Source organism: Protomyctophum parallelum, assembly GCF_964188405.1.
Source record: "Protomyctophum parallelum genome assembly, chromosome: 5".
In the NCBI taxonomy this organism is placed as follows: domain Eukaryota; kingdom Metazoa; phylum Chordata; class Actinopteri; order Myctophiformes; family Myctophidae; genus Protomyctophum; species Protomyctophum parallelum.
This window is the reverse complement of record NC_139702.1, coordinates 4,428,720-4,446,219: the sequence shown is the minus strand read 5'-3', so window position 1 is coordinate 4,446,219 and position 17,500 is coordinate 4,428,720. Positions and strand designations below refer to the sequence as shown.

Here is a 17,500-nt window from a genome sequence, read left to right as displayed (position 1 = left end):
CGGAGAGACACAGACAGACGGGCACAGACGGAGAGACACAGACAGACGGGCACAGACGGAGAGACAGAGACAGAAGGGCACAGACGGAGAGACACAGACAGACGGCACAGGCGGAGAGACACAGACAGACGGGCACAGGCGGAGAGACACAGGACAGACGGGCACAGACGGAGAGACACAGACAGACGGAGAGACAGAGACAGACGGGCACAGACGGAGAGACACAGACAGACGGGCACAGACGGAGAGACACAGACAGACGGGCACAGACGGAGAGACACAGACAGACGGGCACAGAGAGAGACGGGCACAGACAGCGGGCACAGACGGGCACAGACGGAGAGACAGAGACAGAACAGGGCACAGACGGAGAGACACAGACAGACGGGCACAGACGGAGAGACAGAGACAGAGACAGACGGAGAGACACAGACAGACGGGCACAGACGGGCACAGACGGGCACAGACACAGAGACAGACGGGCACAGACGGAGAGACACAGACAGACGGGCACAGACGGAGAGACACAGACGGAGAGACAGAGACAGACGGGCACAGACGGAGAGACAGAGACAGACGGAGAGACACAGACAGACGGGCACAGACGGAGAGACACAGACGGAGAGACAGAGACAGACGGGCACAGACGGAGAGACACAGACGGAGAGACAGAGACAGACGGGCACAGACGGAGAGACAGAGACAGACGGGCACAGACGGAGAGACACAGACAGACGGAGAGACAGAGACAGACGGAGAGACAGAGACAGAATGAGAGAGAGACAGAGACAGACGGGCACAGACGGAGAGACACAGACGGGCAACGAGGGACAGTCAGACAGATTTTCTGCTGACTGCTTTTCCTGTGGATGTGAAGAGAGAAAAGTTTACACCAGGCATGCACAGAGTTTACTGTGCTCATTTGCATATCTCCTCCCCCACGTTATCAGCACTCGACACCAGGCAGTGCTCTGCATAACGCTGAATAATAGGCCCAGCATGGTGCTCAGGATGGGGAGGCAAGTACTCTGAATAACGCTGAATAACAGGCCCAGCATGGTGCTCAGGATGGGGAGGGAAACCTGTGCTTTGTGCCAACATTATTCAAAAGTTTCCACACATTTTTTTTTAAATATTTTTCAGAAATATTGAAAAAGAGCAGAGCTTGTATATCTGCAACAATTAAGTAATTCTGAACGGGAACCCATTTTGGTGTCAGCATTATGTATGCTTTAGCTATTGAAAAATAGCAGATCTACAAGCTCATAGCGCGCCACCGAGTGGCGCGCTAAGAGCTTGTAGGTCTGCTATTTTTGAAAAATCGAAGAACGACTGACATTTTTAGAATCGGGTCAGAATGGGTTAATCAGACCAGTGTGTGTCCGGCGGAAACCTCGTATGAATCTGATCTCAGGTCAGAATGGGTTAATCAGACCAGTGTGTGTCCGGCGGAAACCTCGTATGAATCTGATCTCAGGTCAGAATGGGTTAAATGGATAAAGTGGTTAAAGTGATGCTGGGAGTAACTACTTTGGCTGGGGGCCCCCTGGAACCCACTCAAGGACGTGTGTGTGTGTGTGTGTGTGTGTGTGTGTGTGTGTGTAAACAAGGCCGAGTGTGTGTGTGCGTGCATGCATGTGTGTTATCGTCCAGTCCAAATGGCCTACCCGTTATAAATACTGTACACATGTTGTTCTGCTCATCGAATCGGAGAAAGCTTACTCTGTTCCTTCTGAATTATACAGGGCTTTATTTCTGAAAACATAGTGGCTGGCTTTATCCACATATCTCTATTCTAGGACCAACATTGGGTGGAAATGGCTCATGAGATTTGTGTACAGCATCTGCTGTTTTCAGCCAAGATATATCTCTCTGCTGTCGGGAATAAACCACCTAACTCAACAAAATGTTCCTTTTTCAGAAGATCTTATATTTTGAAAACAAAGCAATAATCAAAGTTTATATTGTCATGAGAGGGGAAGAGGTGGTGGAGTTACCTTTTTTATAGCAGACAGTTTGAGGGTCCAATGGAGTTAAGAGTTTTTGAAGCGTCGTTTGCTACTTTTCATTGGTTCAATTTTTGTTTTTACCAACACAGACATAAAGGTTTATGCATCAAATATGCATATGCATTTATGCATCAAATAAAATAAATACAATTCTTCCACCACTTCCACCACCGTTGTGTTTGTGTGTTTTTGCCTTATTTCGTCAACCCACCGGACCCCCAATGTGTCCAGGATATGTAAACAGAGGCTGTCTGGAGGGGCAGACGGTCGTCTTTTTTTCACCCGGAAAGTACATTTTGTAAACGCGATCATCAGGTCTTTAGTTATGGGGCCGTTGAATATAGCTTGTTTTGACCACAACCTGGGAAATATTGTATATACAGTATCTATCTGCTATTTTTGATTAGCCAAAGCTAACATTTTAAATCACACAGATGCTTTAACTGAAAATGTATCAATACCAATATCTCAGATCTTCTATTTTCAGTACATATAATGATATTATAGCGTTTGCTTTGTTCCTCTTTCCTGCTTTTTATTTTTATTTTATAAATTATCATAAATTGCAATTTTTCTATTTTAACCCATTCTGAACGGGCACCCATTTTGGTGTCGGCATCATGTTATGCTTTAGCTATTGAAAAATAGCAGATCTACAAGCTCATATCGCGCCACCGAGTGGCGCGATACGAGCTTGTAGGTCTGCTATTTTTGAAAAAAATCGAAGAACGACTGACATTTTTAGAATCTGATCTCAGGTCAGAATGGGTTCATCAGACCAGTGTGTGTCCAGTGGAAAACCTCGTATGAATCTGATCTCAGGTCAGAATGGGTTAATCCTGAAAAGTAACAGTTTTGTAGGTGAGGTTTCCACCCGACAGAGCTGACTTTCTGCCCACCACGCCCCCAATCCCCGTGCCTGTAGCTTATCTGGTAAACGTCACCTCGGGGGGGGGGCGAATGCAATCTAATTCTGCCAGTAATCAAGAGCACTGTGTGTGTGCGTGTGTGTGTGTGTGTGTGTGTGTGTGTGTGTGTGTGTGTGTGTGTGTGTGTGTGTGTGTGTGTGTGTGTGTGTGTGTGTGTGTGTGTGTTACTGTGATATTGACGTTAAGTTAAGATGGACACCCTCATTTGCTCGGGCGCTGCAGAATGCCTTAGGGGATAAAGAGAGAGAACAGCAGAGGGAAGAAATCATTCCATGACAAACTTAAGTTGCTTTTCACAGAGCGCTAGTCCTCAGTCTGCAACCTTCACCGGGTTCTCGGTCTCTGCAAAATTCATAAAGTCTCTCTCTCTCTCTGTGTGTGTAACCCTGGCATGTGTACAGTATGTTGGGCATGTCCTTCTCCCAGGCAAACATTTTCAAAACGTTTTCATAAACGGCTGATGAACAAAGCTTGTATAGATCGTCTTTTTCTTTCTTTTCTTTTTTTACACAAAACATGCCAAGAACGCAAAGTCTTGTTTTTGGCCCGTTTGCCCGTGTGCCAAAAGGAGAAATCTCGTTTTTGATTAATGTCATTTAATCTAGTAATTAAAAATTACTCGCATGTTAGACAGCCTACATGTTAGACAGCCTACATGTTAGACAGCCTACATGTTAGACAGCCTACATGTTAGACGGCCTACATGTTAGACGGCCTACATGTTAGACGGCCTACATGTTAGACGGCCTACATGTTAGACGGCCTACATGTTAGACGGCCTACATGTTAGACAGCCTACATGTTAGACAGCCTACATGTTAGACAGCCTACATGTTAGACAGCCTACATGTTAGACAGCCTACATGTTAGACAGCCTACATGTTAGACAGCCTACATCCGAATCGTCTAGCGGATAGAGACTAAACTGGCGCGAAGCTCCGCCCCCTCCGCTATTCATGTCAGTGGAAGTTGCTCAGTGGCGTTTTGAAGCACCCGGAAGGCTGCCGGAAGTACCGTCTATTCGCTGATTCAGCATTTGGGCACCAAATTTTGGTGTCCAAATGCGGAAGTGCAGCTGGGCTTTAACATTGGGCGCTAGTCAAGAATCCACGGGTCCGCCTGCAGTCCTTCCTCTTACCACTAGGGCCCAGCGCTTCAACGTTGGAGTGCATAGCTGGCCCCTTGGTTGAGCCCCTGACTACAGGGCAGGATTGCATCACTTCCTGGTGGGCCAAGGGGCTCTTCTTCTTTTGGTTTTTCGCGCAATTCACTGATATTGGCCTCGCCCTCTAGTGGCGGCATGGAATCGGTTAAGAAATTGAAAAGGGCTTAAAGCTGCAATCCGTAACTTGAGTGCCTGCTCTTCATGAAGAGCTGGCTGAATAGCAGCAGTGCCCATGTTCTATGGCGGTGCTTTTCAACCCTTTTCATATAAAGGCTCATTATGTATTCAGCATTTGAGCCACGGGACCACCATTTGATGACATTTAGCCGCTCAGACCCATTTGAGCCACGGGACCACCATTTGATGACATTTAGCCTCTCAGACCCATTTGAGCCACGGGACCACCATTTGAAGACATTTAGCCTCTCAGACCCATTTGAGCCACGGGACCACCATTTGAAGACATTTAGCCTCTCAGACCCATTTGAGCCACGGGACCACCATTTGAAGACATTTAGCCTCTCAGACCCATTTGAGCCACGGGACCACCATTTGATGACATTTAGCCTCTCAGACCCATTTGAGCCACGGGACCACCATTTGAAGACATTTAGCCTCTCAGACCCATTTGAGCCACGGACCACCATCTGATGACATTTAGCCGCTCAGACCCATTTGAGCCACGGACCACCATTTGATGACATTTAGCCGCTCAGACCCATCTGAGCCACGGGACCACCATTGGATGACATTTAGCCGCTCAGACCCATCTGAGCCACGGGACCACCATTTGATGACATTTAGCCTCTCAGACCCATCTGAGCCACGGGACCACCATTTGATGACATTTAGCCTCTCAGACCCATTTGAGCCACGGACCACCATTTGATGACATTTAGCCTCTCAGACCCATTTGAGCCACGGGACCACCATTTGATGACATTTAGCCTCTCAGACCCATTTGAGCCACGGGACCACCATTTGATGACATTTAGCCGCTCAGACCCATCTGAGCCACGGGACCACCATTTGATGACATTTAGCCGCTCAGACCCATCTGAGCCACGGGACCACCATTTGATGACATTTAGCCTCTCAGACCCATCTGAGCCACGGGACCACCATTTGATGACATTTAGCCTCTCAGACCCATTTGAGCCACGGACCACCATTTGATGACATTTAGCCTCTCAGACCCATTTGAGCCACGGACCACCATTTGATGACATTTAGCCTCTCAGACCCATTTGAGCCACGGGACCACCATTGGATGACATTTAGCCGCTCAGACCCATCTGAGCCACGGACCACCATTTGATGACATTTAGCCTCTCAGACCCATTTGAGCCACGGGACCACCATTTGATGACATTTAGCCTCTCAGACCCATCTGAGCCACGGGACCACCATTGGATGACATTTAGCCGCTCAGACCCATCTGAGCCACGGGACCACCATCTGATGACATTTAGCCTCTCAGACCCATCTGAGCCACGGACCACCATTTGATGACATTTAGCCTCTCAGACCCATCTGAGCCACGGGACCACCATTTGATGACATTTAGCCGCTCAGACCCAAAACGTTGAATATTGTGTTGGGTGAGATTTTGTCCACAATTTCATGCTGTATAACAATTCTTCTACATTCTCTAATTGTGTAGACTTCTAGTGAATTAAGTAATGTACATATGTAATGTAATGTAAGTTTAACAATAATTTAACTCCTGAGAGCTTCAAAATAAATTAAATGGACCCGTACGGGTCAAGAGTTAAAGATCTATAACGTCCATTTGGTTATGAACCCGCCATCATTTAACTGGGGACCACTCATACTCAATTCCATAGAACAGTGGTTTTCAACCACTGTTCTATGGAATTGAGTATGAATTGATTTATTATTGATTTTACTTTTCCCTGTGTCTCGGCTGATAACCACCTCCGCCTTTTATGTGTTTCTATAATTTGACAGATTCTTTGTCTCCACCAGCTGAAGGCTGAAGGGAGAGTATGTTTTTCAGCCCGTCCGCGTGCGTGCGTGCATGCGTCCGTCCATCTGTCCGTCCGTCCACAGCTATAGCCTCCGGCACCGTTAACCCGGTTGATGCCAAATTTTGCACAGTCTGACCTGGCCTGGTGGAGACCTGTGTCCCTCAGCCTGACCTGGCCTGGTGGAGACCTGTGTCCCTCAGCCTGACCTGGCCTGGTGGAGACCTGTGTCCCTCAGCCTGACCTGGCCTGGTGGAGACCTGTGTCCCTCAGCCTGACCTGGCCTGGTGGAGACCTGTGTCCCTCAGCCTGACCTGGCCTGGTGGAGACCTGTGTCCCTCAGCCTGACCTGGCCTGGTGGAGACCTGTGTCCCTCAGCCTGACCTGGCCTGGTGGAGACCTGTGTCCCTCAGCCTGACCTGGCCTGGTGGAGACCTGTGTCCCTCAGCCTGACCTGGCCTGGTGGAGACCTGTGTCCCGAGGGGCACTTTTTCTAGTTTTTCTTCTACTTTTGACCTCGGCCCGGCAGCTGGCGTTTACTTAGTGGATGTGCATGCTCTATTGCAGGGGTCCTCAACTAGAAATGATGAAGGTCCACAGATATGTTTTTGAATAAGACCGAGGTCCGGTCCCATGCGCGGCGTCCATCGGAGAGCGGGGCTCTATTCCCGTTTAGTATGGTCAAGCCAAGCTTATACAAATCAGATCCCCTTCCACCCAACCGATAATGGGGTGCAGAGTGCAGGCCCGGAGTGGAACTCCAAATCAGGCCGGGAGTTATACGCCCTGGCAGGCCACACTGTGCGCGCGTAGCGCGCGCCAGAATTTTGGGGGCCCTTGGGGGACATTTTGGGGGCCTTTGCAGCAATTTCACATGAGAAATGTACCATCTGATGTTATTTATATTATTAACTTGAAAAAAAAAGACTTTTCTTTTTTCTTTTTTTTGTGGTCCGCAAAGAGGTGGTCCGCTGTCCGGTCGCGGACCGCGGTCCGCCAGTTGAGTACCCCTGCTCTATTGTGTTTTTCTCGTTCGTATACATTTTAACCCCTTCATGCATATACTTTATACGTTTAAAAAAAAAACAACAACAACAGATGCAGAAGCTTTTAGAAGTTTAAAGCATTTGGTCTTCTGGGGGTCCCTGGCACAAAACAAGGGTGACTACGGCCAAGTGTATATCAATTGGGGGTCAATTGGCCTGAAACGGTTTGACAACCACTGATGTATGATAAGGTCATCTATGCTTTTTTTGTCAATAAACACCTCAGTCAATCAATCCACCTTGGCTTCAATCCATTCAGGTAGATGGATGCTGTAGTGCTATCCTCCAGGTTGTTAAAATTACCACCAGTACATTGCCGTACTGCTATGCTGCATTTCTAATGGGATGGCGGTGTTGTCTTGTTTGTGCGCACACAGCTTGTTGAAGATGTTTCATTAAAATGTGATTAGTACGACGACATACATTGTAGGCTAAGTCATGTTTAAACAACACAACAGCCTTTTAATTCAAATGTTGAATATGCTAATATATCACACTATAATGTGCTAACGTCGATGTCCCCCCCCCCCACCCCCTCTGGGGGTAAAGCAGTATTATTTATTAATGTTAATACCAGTGCTGTTGTGCGTCATAAGGTACAGTACCTTAGCCACGTTCCAACCCTAAAATCGTCAATAATCCAGGCCCCACGGGGGGGGGGGATCTGGGCTGGCACGCTTGTAATGAAATTCATCTTATTAAAATAGATTTAATTAATTTTTCAGATCCTTGTCCTAGAATGGCGTGTGTGTGACACTATGGGATTCAGACGTACACGTTTAGAAACAGGATATTATATAACCTTTGCATTATTTTGTATTCTGTCTCCATATTACATTTTGTCGTGTGGAAACCTCATTATGTCCAAAACTGTTGATGCTTTACTGAAGTAAAAAATGTAAATGTCAAAAGTATAGCTGACCTACAAGCTTCGCATAGCAGCAAGCTTCGTATGCAGTCTTTAGGGCCTTTCAAACGTGGTAGCGATTTAATGCGCCTATAGTTCATTTCCAATGAGACCTGCGTTTTTGCGCGGAGCAGTCGCAGTGCGACAACGCACGCGTATTTATGTGAGCGCGGTCCCGTGAATGTGTTTGTTGTTTTGTGCACACACACACACACACACACACACCCGCGACTCACCAGAGCTGCATTCTGTTTAGCTTCTTTTTTTTTACGGTTGCGTTGTTGTCGCGCCCCTCTGGAGCAGACCTGTAGCAGAACTCTGCGTTGTCGCGCCCCTCTGGAGCAGACCTGTAGCAGAACTCTGCGTTGTCACGCCCCTCTGGAGCAGACCTGTAGCAGAACTCTGCGTTGTCGCGCCCCTCTTGAGCAGACCTGTAGCAGAACTCTGCGTTGTCGCGCCCCTCTGGAGCAGACCTGTAGCAGAACTCTGCGTTGTCGCGCCCCTCTGGAGCAGACCTGTAGCAGAACTCTGCGTTGTCGCGCCCCTCTGGAGCAGACCTGTAGCAGAACTCTGCGTTGTCGCGCCCCTCTGGAGCAGACCTGTAGCAGAACTGTCGTGGAAATCTATATATAAACATGTAGAATACTCAAAGTTACAGCCCTGGTTTATGACGTCACTGTCCACACATGGTCATGCCTTGTGGCTATATGTTGGGAAGTCTGTCTCCTGCTCGAGTAAATCTCTATATTCTATACCTCAGAATTCTTGTGTTGCCTCATTATTCATTATTGTGATTTGTCTTTTGAGCACATGTCCGCAGATTCCATTACAGAACTCTGCGTTGTCGCGCCCCTCTTGAGCAGACCTGTAGCAGAACTCTGCGTTGTCGCGCCCCTCTTGAGCAGACCTGTAGCAGAACTCTGCGTTGTCGCGCCCCTCTGGAGCAGACCTGTAGCAGAACTCTGCGTTGTCGCGCCCCTCTGGAGCAGACCTGTAGCAGAACTCTGCGTTGTCGCGCCCCTCTTGAGCAGACCTGTAGCAGAACTCTGCGTTGTCGCGCCCCTCTGGAGCAGACCTGTAGCAGAACTCTGCGTTGTCGCGCCCCTCTGGAGCAGACCTGTAGCAGAACTCTGCGTTGTCGCGCCCTCTGGAGCAGACCTGTAGCAGAACTCTGCGTTGTCGCGCCCCTCTGGAGCAGACCTGTAGCAGAACTCTGCGTTGATCCAGGCAACAACGTGTGCGTTCCTCGCTTCCCGTTTGAAAGGCCCCTTAAAGGGATAGTTCACCCAGAACAATAAAGACTTATGGTATTTTTGAGTTTTGTTTTATTTTTGTCCTATAAGCCAATAGTTTGATGACCAGCAGAGACTCAATGGAGACCGTTTGAGTTTCCTACCAGAGAGCTCTGCCGGTCATCAAATTATTGGCCTGGAGGAATGTTTTTTTATTATTTTTTTATTATTTTTTTTATCTCCATGAATTGAAGGCTTCACAGGGTCAGTAATCAATAGGAAAAAGAAAAGTAGTTTTGTGTGTGAACTATCCCTTTAACGACTGACTCAAACCCTATATGGTTTATCAGAGTCCCTCAGGGCTCTATACTAGTGTCTTTCAGTTAACCCATTCTGACCTGAGATCAGATTCATGCGAGGTTTCCACTGGGACACACACTGGTCTGATTAACCCATTCTGACCTGAGATCAGATTCTAAAAATGTCAGTCGTTCTTCGATTTTTTTTCAAAAATAGCAGACCTACAAGCTCGTATCGTGCCACTCGGTGGCGCGATATGAGCTTGTAGATCTGCTATTTTTTAATAGCTAAAGCATAACATGATGCTGACACCAAAATGGGTGCCCGTTCAGAATGGGTTAATGTGGAGAAAGCTTTTGCAAAAGAATAAAATGAAAACACATATTACACACACACACACACACACACACAAACCCCATGAAAGTGTTTCTTGTGTCCTAAACATCATTTAAATAAGATCTGTTTGCAAAAGGGGTGAAGTGGCCCTTTTAGTGGTTAGCTAGTTATGTGTTAGTCTGTCGCCGCTGTCTGGTTTAAAGCTTGTATAACTTATATACTTTTATATACATATCCATAAAACCCGCAAGCACACTTTCCCTTCCCTTTCCCTTCTCACTTTCAGAATGTTTCTGATATAGTGAAAATGGCCAAGCTTGTAGGCAATTCTGCTACATTAGCTTGACACTACAAAACTGCATTAAAGCCGCACTATGTCACTTTTTGAATGAATAAAATGTAAAGAGTGTAAAGGTGTTCACACACACACATGTGGGGTTTTTTTCCGGACGAATATCGGAGCAAATTTTGGGAGGACATAAAATTAAAGATCTACCTCGCTTTTTGTCAATCACGTTTGCACACTGCTGCCTAATATTTCATCCGTATAAAGATTTGTCGGACGGGGGTTGATTTTTATCAGTTTTCCGCAGTTGTCTAGTGGGGTATAGTAGGGTGTCTTGTCATAGCCTACTAATTTCGGATCCACAAAAATGCAAAACAAAAAACAAACACATACAACTCTCTCTCTCTCTCTCTCTCTCTCTCTCTCTCTCAGGGAGATTATGACCCCGTAAAGACCCGGGTCCTCCACTTCAGGATGAACCCCACCAGCGTTGCCAAGCAACAGCGGCAGCAGGATGTGGAGGCCCTCCAGGAGGAAGTGACACGCCTGCGCGAGCACCTGCGCTCGCTGCAGGAGGGCGGGGCCGCCGGCACCCTGACGCCCCACGCGCCAGACGACGACTCCAACGCAGCGCACGGCGGCGCCAGCCTCAGTCTGCCTCCGTCACAGGAGGTGCAGGGTAAGAGACACACACACACACACACACACACACACACACACACACACACACACACACACACACAGCAATTCATAATTAGGCCCTTGCAATCAGGTCATTATCCCATTCTGACCGGGCACCCATTTTGGTGTCAGCATCATGTTATGCTTTAGCTATTTAAAAATAGCAGATCTACAAGCTCATATCGCGCCACCGAGTGGCGCGATACGAGCTTGTAGGTCTGCTATTTTTTGAAAAATCGAAGAGCGACTGACATTTTTAGAATCTGATCTCAGGTCAGAATGGGTTCATCAGACCAGCGTGTGTCCGGCGGAAACCTCGTATGAATCTGATCTCAGGTCAGAATGGGTTCATCAGACCAGCGTGTGTCCGGCGGAAACCTCGTATGAATCTTATCTCAGGTCAGAATGGGTTAACTGGTATTAGCCCTGTGATGCACAATGCAGTTGGGGGGTCCATGCCCTTGTCTACATGGAGTGCAGTTTTGATTTTGGGATTTGCTTACACAGCTACGGTATTTGAATAAGGAATCGCCACTTATAAGTGTGTTTACCTAGAAGTGTGTTTATCTTTTTGCTTTTCCTTTTTTCCTTTGCTACTACTATTTTTTTTTTTTACTGTTAATACAAATGACACACACACACATACACACACACACTCTCACACACACACACACACACACACACACACACACACACACACACACACATGTCTGTGCAAACTAGCCTCTATGTTCTCAATCTTATCCCATTGTAACCGTATATCTTTTTATGTTTTTGTCACACAAACCGGCCACCATCAGGCCAATAAAGGGGTGGGAGCTAGGGGTTGTGGGGGGGTGGGAGCTAGGGGTTGTGGGGGGTGGGAGATAGGGGTTGTGGGGGGTGGGAGATAGGGGTTGTGGGGGGTGGGAGATAGGGGTTGTGGGGGTGGGAGCTAGGGGTTGTGGGGGTGGGAGATAGGGGTTGTGGGGGGTGGGAGATAAGGGTTGTGGGGGGTGGGAGCTAGGGGGTGGGAGCTAGGGGTTGTGGGGGGTGGGAGATAGGGGTTGTGGGGGGTGGGAGATAGGGGTTGTGGGGGTGGGAGCTAGGGGTGTGGGGGGTGGGGGGTGGGAGATAGGGGTTGTGGGGGGTGGGAGCTAGGGGTTGTGGGGGGTGGGAGCTAGGGGTTGTGGGGGGTGGGAGCTAGGGGTTGTGGGGGGTGGGAGATAGGGGTTGTGGGGGGTGGGAGATAGGGGTTGTGGGGGGTGGGAGCTAGGGGGTTGTGGGGGGTGGGAGATAGGGGTTGTGGGGGGTGGGAGCTAGGGGTTGTGGGGGGTGGGAGCTACGGGTTGTGGGGGGTGGGAGATAGGGGTTGTGGGGGGTGGGAGCTAGGGGTTGTGGGGGGTGGGAGATAGGGGTTGTGGGGGGTGGGAGCTAGGGGTTGTGGGGGGTGGGAGATAGGGGTTGTGGGGGGTGGGAGATAGGGGTTGTGGGGGGTGGGGGTGGGAGATAGGGGTTGTGGGGGGTGGGGGTGGGAGATAGGGGTTGTGGGGGGTGGGAGCTAGGGGGTGGGAGCTAGGGGTTGTGGGGGGTGGGAGATAGGGGTTGTGGGGGGTGGGAGCTAGGGGTTGTGGGGGGTGGGAGATAGGGGTTGTGGGGGGTGGGAGATAGGGGTTGTGGGGGGTGGGAGATAGGGGTTGTGGGGGGTGGGAGCTAGGGGGTTGTGGGGGGTGGGAGATAGGGGTTGTGGGGGGTGGGAGCTAGGGGTTGTGGGGGGTGGGAGCTAGGGGTTGTGGGGGGTGGGAGCTAGGGGTTGTGGGGGGTGGGAGCTAGGGGTTGTGGGGGGTGGGAGCTAGGGGTTGTGGGGGGTGGGAGCTAGGGGTTGTGGGGGGTGGGAGATAGGGGTTGTGGGGGGATTCTTGCCCAAGACATGTGACTGGTAGGAAGCAGCCACAGCAGGGGGCCTTGCATCATATTTAAGTTGGTACAATTCGGACATCTATACTGTACATACCGTAGATTTGCTGATTCCGGGCAGGTAAACAACCGTATACTCACCCGTACATCTACTGGATTTACATGGCCTCTACATGTAGTTAGTATATCTGCCCGTAATCCTTGTTTTTTGGGCAGTGTTTGTCTCAGAAAACCATTCGTTAGGGAAGCTGTAGATATATAGAAATATATACCGCTCTGGCTCATGCTTTACTTATGATTCTACCGTCTACTGTCTGTCTGTCTGTCTGTCTGTCTGTCTGTCTGTCTGTCTGTCTGTCTGTCTGTCTGTCTATATAGCGCTGTAGGCAAGGTAGAGAAAGGTGCCAGCTCATCGGATTAACAGCCAGTTAATTGAGAGTGAGGATATTACCTGCATCAATGCCTCAGTATAGCTGGCGAGCATACACAATTTTATCCTTTGGTTCCTTTTGTAATAGAAACTCTGGTGTAGTTTTTATGTGCAGCTTCTGTCAGCTGTGCTGTGAGCGTTGCTTTATTCTGCGCTCTGTCACGGTTTGTGACGTCTTTTGAGCTGGTAGACAGGCCGGCCACAATCACTACATAATCACCACGTGCTCATCACATTTATTTGAGTCTGAGAGATAATCGCAATTATCTTTGCATTTGAATAGCAGATCTGCAAGCTTATAACGGAAATTGAAAGTGTATTCTTCAGTATGTCAGTGACTCCGTTGTATGTTTGAGATATGTGTCATATTTGTGGAATTTTTGATTACAAAGCCTAAAAGGCAAACAGAACTAATGTGTTATTCCGTTAATTGTAAGTATCTGTGTGACAATTAATCATCAAATAAAATGTTGTAATCGTGACATCCCCATAATGCCAAAAACACAATTATCGTAAATTATTTGCACGACAATTCATAGCCAACTGTAATCGTAATGGTGACAGCCCAGCCCTGCTCGTAGAGCGGGGCTATTTCTGGTGCTTATGTGGTACAAATGTGTCTCTCCCTGGCCCCGGTGACCCTCCACTAAATCTCCACACTGCATCCAATTTTCAAGTGACAACATCCTTGTCAGTGAGAGGCCTGCGCCGTGGCCGACCACTGGGGAGATGTCGTTACGCGCTTCAGCTTGATGAGAGCTGTCGTTTCACACCCCATGATCTGCTCTCTTCAAAAGTTGGATTTCCATTTAATGCACTTTGCAGAGAAGAGAAGAAAAAAAGAAAAGAAAAGAAAACTCCTAGCTAGTAATGAAACCATCCAATTTGAATTGTCATATGGATAATGCACAACAGAAATGCATACTAAATGGATATTGGTACCAAAAAAATGTGTTGTAATTAGCTGAAGTGCTTATCAGCCTAAAAAAAATCATTGTCAATTGTAATCAAAGTGCTTTTGAACACAGTTGAAGCACCCTTTATTAGCAACGGTATGTCCATCATTGTGTTGATGTTCCAGTACACAGTGTTGGCAGGGTTATTGCGTGTGTGTGTGTGTGTGTGTGTGTGTGTGTGTGTGTGTGTGTGTGTGTGTGTGTGTGTGTGTGTGTGTGTGTGTGTGTGTGTGTGTGTGTGTGTGTGTGTGTGTGTGTGTGTGTGTGTGTGTGTGTGTGTGTGTGTGTGTGTGTGTGTGTGTGTGTGTGTGTGTGTGTGTGTGTGTGTGTGTGTGTGTGTGTGTGCGCGTCTCTCTCTCGCTCCCTCCCTCGGTCTCTCCCCCTTATCTCCCTCAACACACCTTATCCATTCTTCCCACCGTCTCTGTCTCTATATCTCTGCCTAAGAAACCGTATTAGTCAGAGTAGAAAGAATAGTAGTAGGGTCGGTCAGAGGCTCCACCAGCACCTGAATGACATGTTTTCGTAACATGTTAGGTTACGAAACAATAATTCACTTTGTGTATTTTGTAGAAAGAGGAGAGAGAGACATACAGTATAGATGTCATTTGTTATCTCTGTGTGTGTTGTTTACTTCAGGAGTTGTCTCCATCTTATGGTTCGGGTTGGGGATAGTTGTAAGTAAGGGTTAAAATGAACGCTATGAAACATTATTTGGCCAGGGAAACCAGAAGACTATAACTATAGACACCACCATACAGGTCCTAAAAAACACAATAATACACCCGTCCTCCAACATTTTGTACAGAAATAAGTATAGATTTGAACATCTTCTGTTAATTAAGGGACCAAGAAGGTACCTTGAACCAAAATGAGCAAGCTGTCAACGGACACGATACGCGATGCAGTGCACGAGGTCATGCAGGGATCAAAGGACAAGCTTAGGCATTTCGTGGAGACCGTGGAACTGCAGGTCGCTCTGAGGAACTAGGATCCGCAGAAGGACAAGCGTTTCTCTGGCAGCGTCAGACTGCCGTCCGTCCCCAGGCAGCGTCAGACTGCCGTCCGTCCCCAGGCCCAGGCAGACTGCCGTCCGTCCCCAGGCCCCGTCAGACTGCCGTCCGTCCCCAGGCCCAGGCAGCGTCAGACTGCCGTCCGTCCCCAGGCCCCGTCAGACTGCCGTCCGTCCCCAGGCCCCGCTTCTCCGTGTGCGTCCTGGGAAACCAGCAGCACTGCGACGAAGCCAAGGCCGCCCGACTCCCCTACATGGACGTCGAAGCCCTTAAGAGCTACAACAAGGACAAGAAGCTCGTCAAGACGCACAACGCCTTCCTGGCTTCGGAGGGCAGTCAGCCAGATATTTCGTGAAGCCTCTTTTGAAATCGGGACTTCCTGAAAGTTCATATAATGGCCTGTTGTGGCGCTGGACTGGACCCAAAAAGCCCCATAGCTCCATAGAGGCCCATGTATTTGGGCCCAACTTCACCTAGACTGTATTACCTTAATAAACATGGTCATGAATACTTTCTGCTTCCAGTCACTAGTTTAAAGTCTCATTTCTAATGTCATAATATTCTTTTTGGAAAATTATGGTCCCATTTATAAAATAAATGACCATAAAGTCGCGTATGTTCTGAGGGGCGTGGCTACCGTTACAGTCTATGATCGGGATTCCCCTCCCACTCGAGTCAAAATAAAAACCAACGGAGAAGAAGGGGGGAAGTCCCGCCTCGTTGTCTGGGCCAGCCAATGGCCAGCTGGACCAGAACGGATCAAGAAAGATGGCGACTTACAGTGCATTAGAGTGCAAGGAATTTCAGGCTTCATTTTACGTTCATGTTAGACCCGGGGAACGCTTTGTCCATATTTTTGACAGCGTATGCTTTGGAGTCGCTGATCAAGCTTATCCCTCGTCTGCCGGGTCCCGGGCTGAACAAGGCGGGCAAGTTCCCCGTCCTGCTCAGCCACCACGATGACCTAAACGTCAAGGTGAATGAGGTCAAGTCCACCGTCAGGTTCCAGTTGAAGAAGCTGCTTTGTCTGAGTGTTGCAGTGGGCCATGTGGACATGACAGAGGAGGAGCTGGTGGGCCATGTGGACATGACAGAGGAGGAGCTGGTGGGCCATGTGGACATGACAGAGGAGGAGCTGGTGGCCGTCATGTTTCTGGTGTCTCTGTTGGAGAAGAACTGGCAGAACGTCGGCTGCCTGTACATCAAGAGCACCATGGGAACACCCCAGCGGCTCTATTGGATCCTGTGAACTCTCAGGCGGGTCCCCAAATGTCACGGAAATGACCATTTAAGGGCGTGTGTGCGTGCGTCAGAGAGGAGAGGGGGGGTGGGGTGGTCAGAGTAGAGTAGATTTGCTCAACCCTCCACTCTGAAGGTACATGTTGGATAATATCGTGCAGCCTTACTGTACAGTAATATTAGCTTGTACTTTGGCTGTAAAGAAAAATAATAATCACACCTGCGTGAAGTGAGGGGTAATTTTATCATCGTACATCATCCCGTATACTTGACACTGTCCATTTGCTCAGACACTATAAGTCGCAACACCAACTTTGATGAGGCAGTATTGCTTTGTTTTCTAAATACAGGGTTTTCCTAATTTCCTCAAAAATGTTAATTTCTTTGTTTTCTTCCCTGCAGTAGCAGAGATATTGTGAGGTCGGGATATGTATAGATATGTGCTCTCTGTTCAAAGTTTTGCACTTGACAAAGGCCTCTCCCATCCAGTGGTGGACAAACTAGATCTCAACTGCAGTATTTGAGTCAAAGTATAGATATTCCTATTACTCAACTAAGTACAAGTGAACGTTCCACGTTCAAACGAGCATTAGCAGATAAATCCCTTCACCATCGGAAACAGCCCACAACAACAACAAAAACATGATTTTTGTTTTATAATGCCGCTGTTTTGTGGAAAACTTGTTAACAAACATGTTTTTGCGCTTTTGTGTGACAAACAATATTCTACTATAACGAAGCAGGGCATTCATTTACAAAATAATAATAAGTGTAAATATGGAGAAGAGTGCATTCTGCCCTGCAGCAACGGTAATGATTAGAGGCTATGGTGTCTCTGTGAGGAAATTACAGACGCGATCAAATCTGTCTAAGCAGAGCTATCTCACGCTGTCTCCATCACCCACAATTATTCAATTCCCCCAGCCCAGATGCCCATTACCGTTATTGCACTGTTGTCGAGTAATGTGTATTAGTAAGTTTCAGCGGCACTTCACTCTGTCGAGAGCAGCGGCCGACTGAATAATATCGGTAAATGGTCTGCATTTGTATTAACGGCTTTTATACAAAGAGCTTTACAAGTAGGGAA

At 48.2% G+C, this 17,500-nt stretch overlaps 1 protein-coding gene across 1 annotated transcript in view; it reads left to right on the top strand.

The window, feature by feature from the left end:
- The window catches only part of mad1l1 (mitotic arrest deficient 1 like 1), a 157,220-nt gene that overhangs the window by 112,493 nt on the left and 27,227 nt on the right, over positions 1-17,500 (top strand). Inside the window, exon 16 of the mRNA XM_083764745.1 lies at positions 10,631-10,877. Coding sequence (XP_083620871.1) covers positions 10,631-10,877 — 247 coding nt within the window. The remainder of the gene's footprint in view (positions 1-10,630; positions 10,878-17,500) is intronic.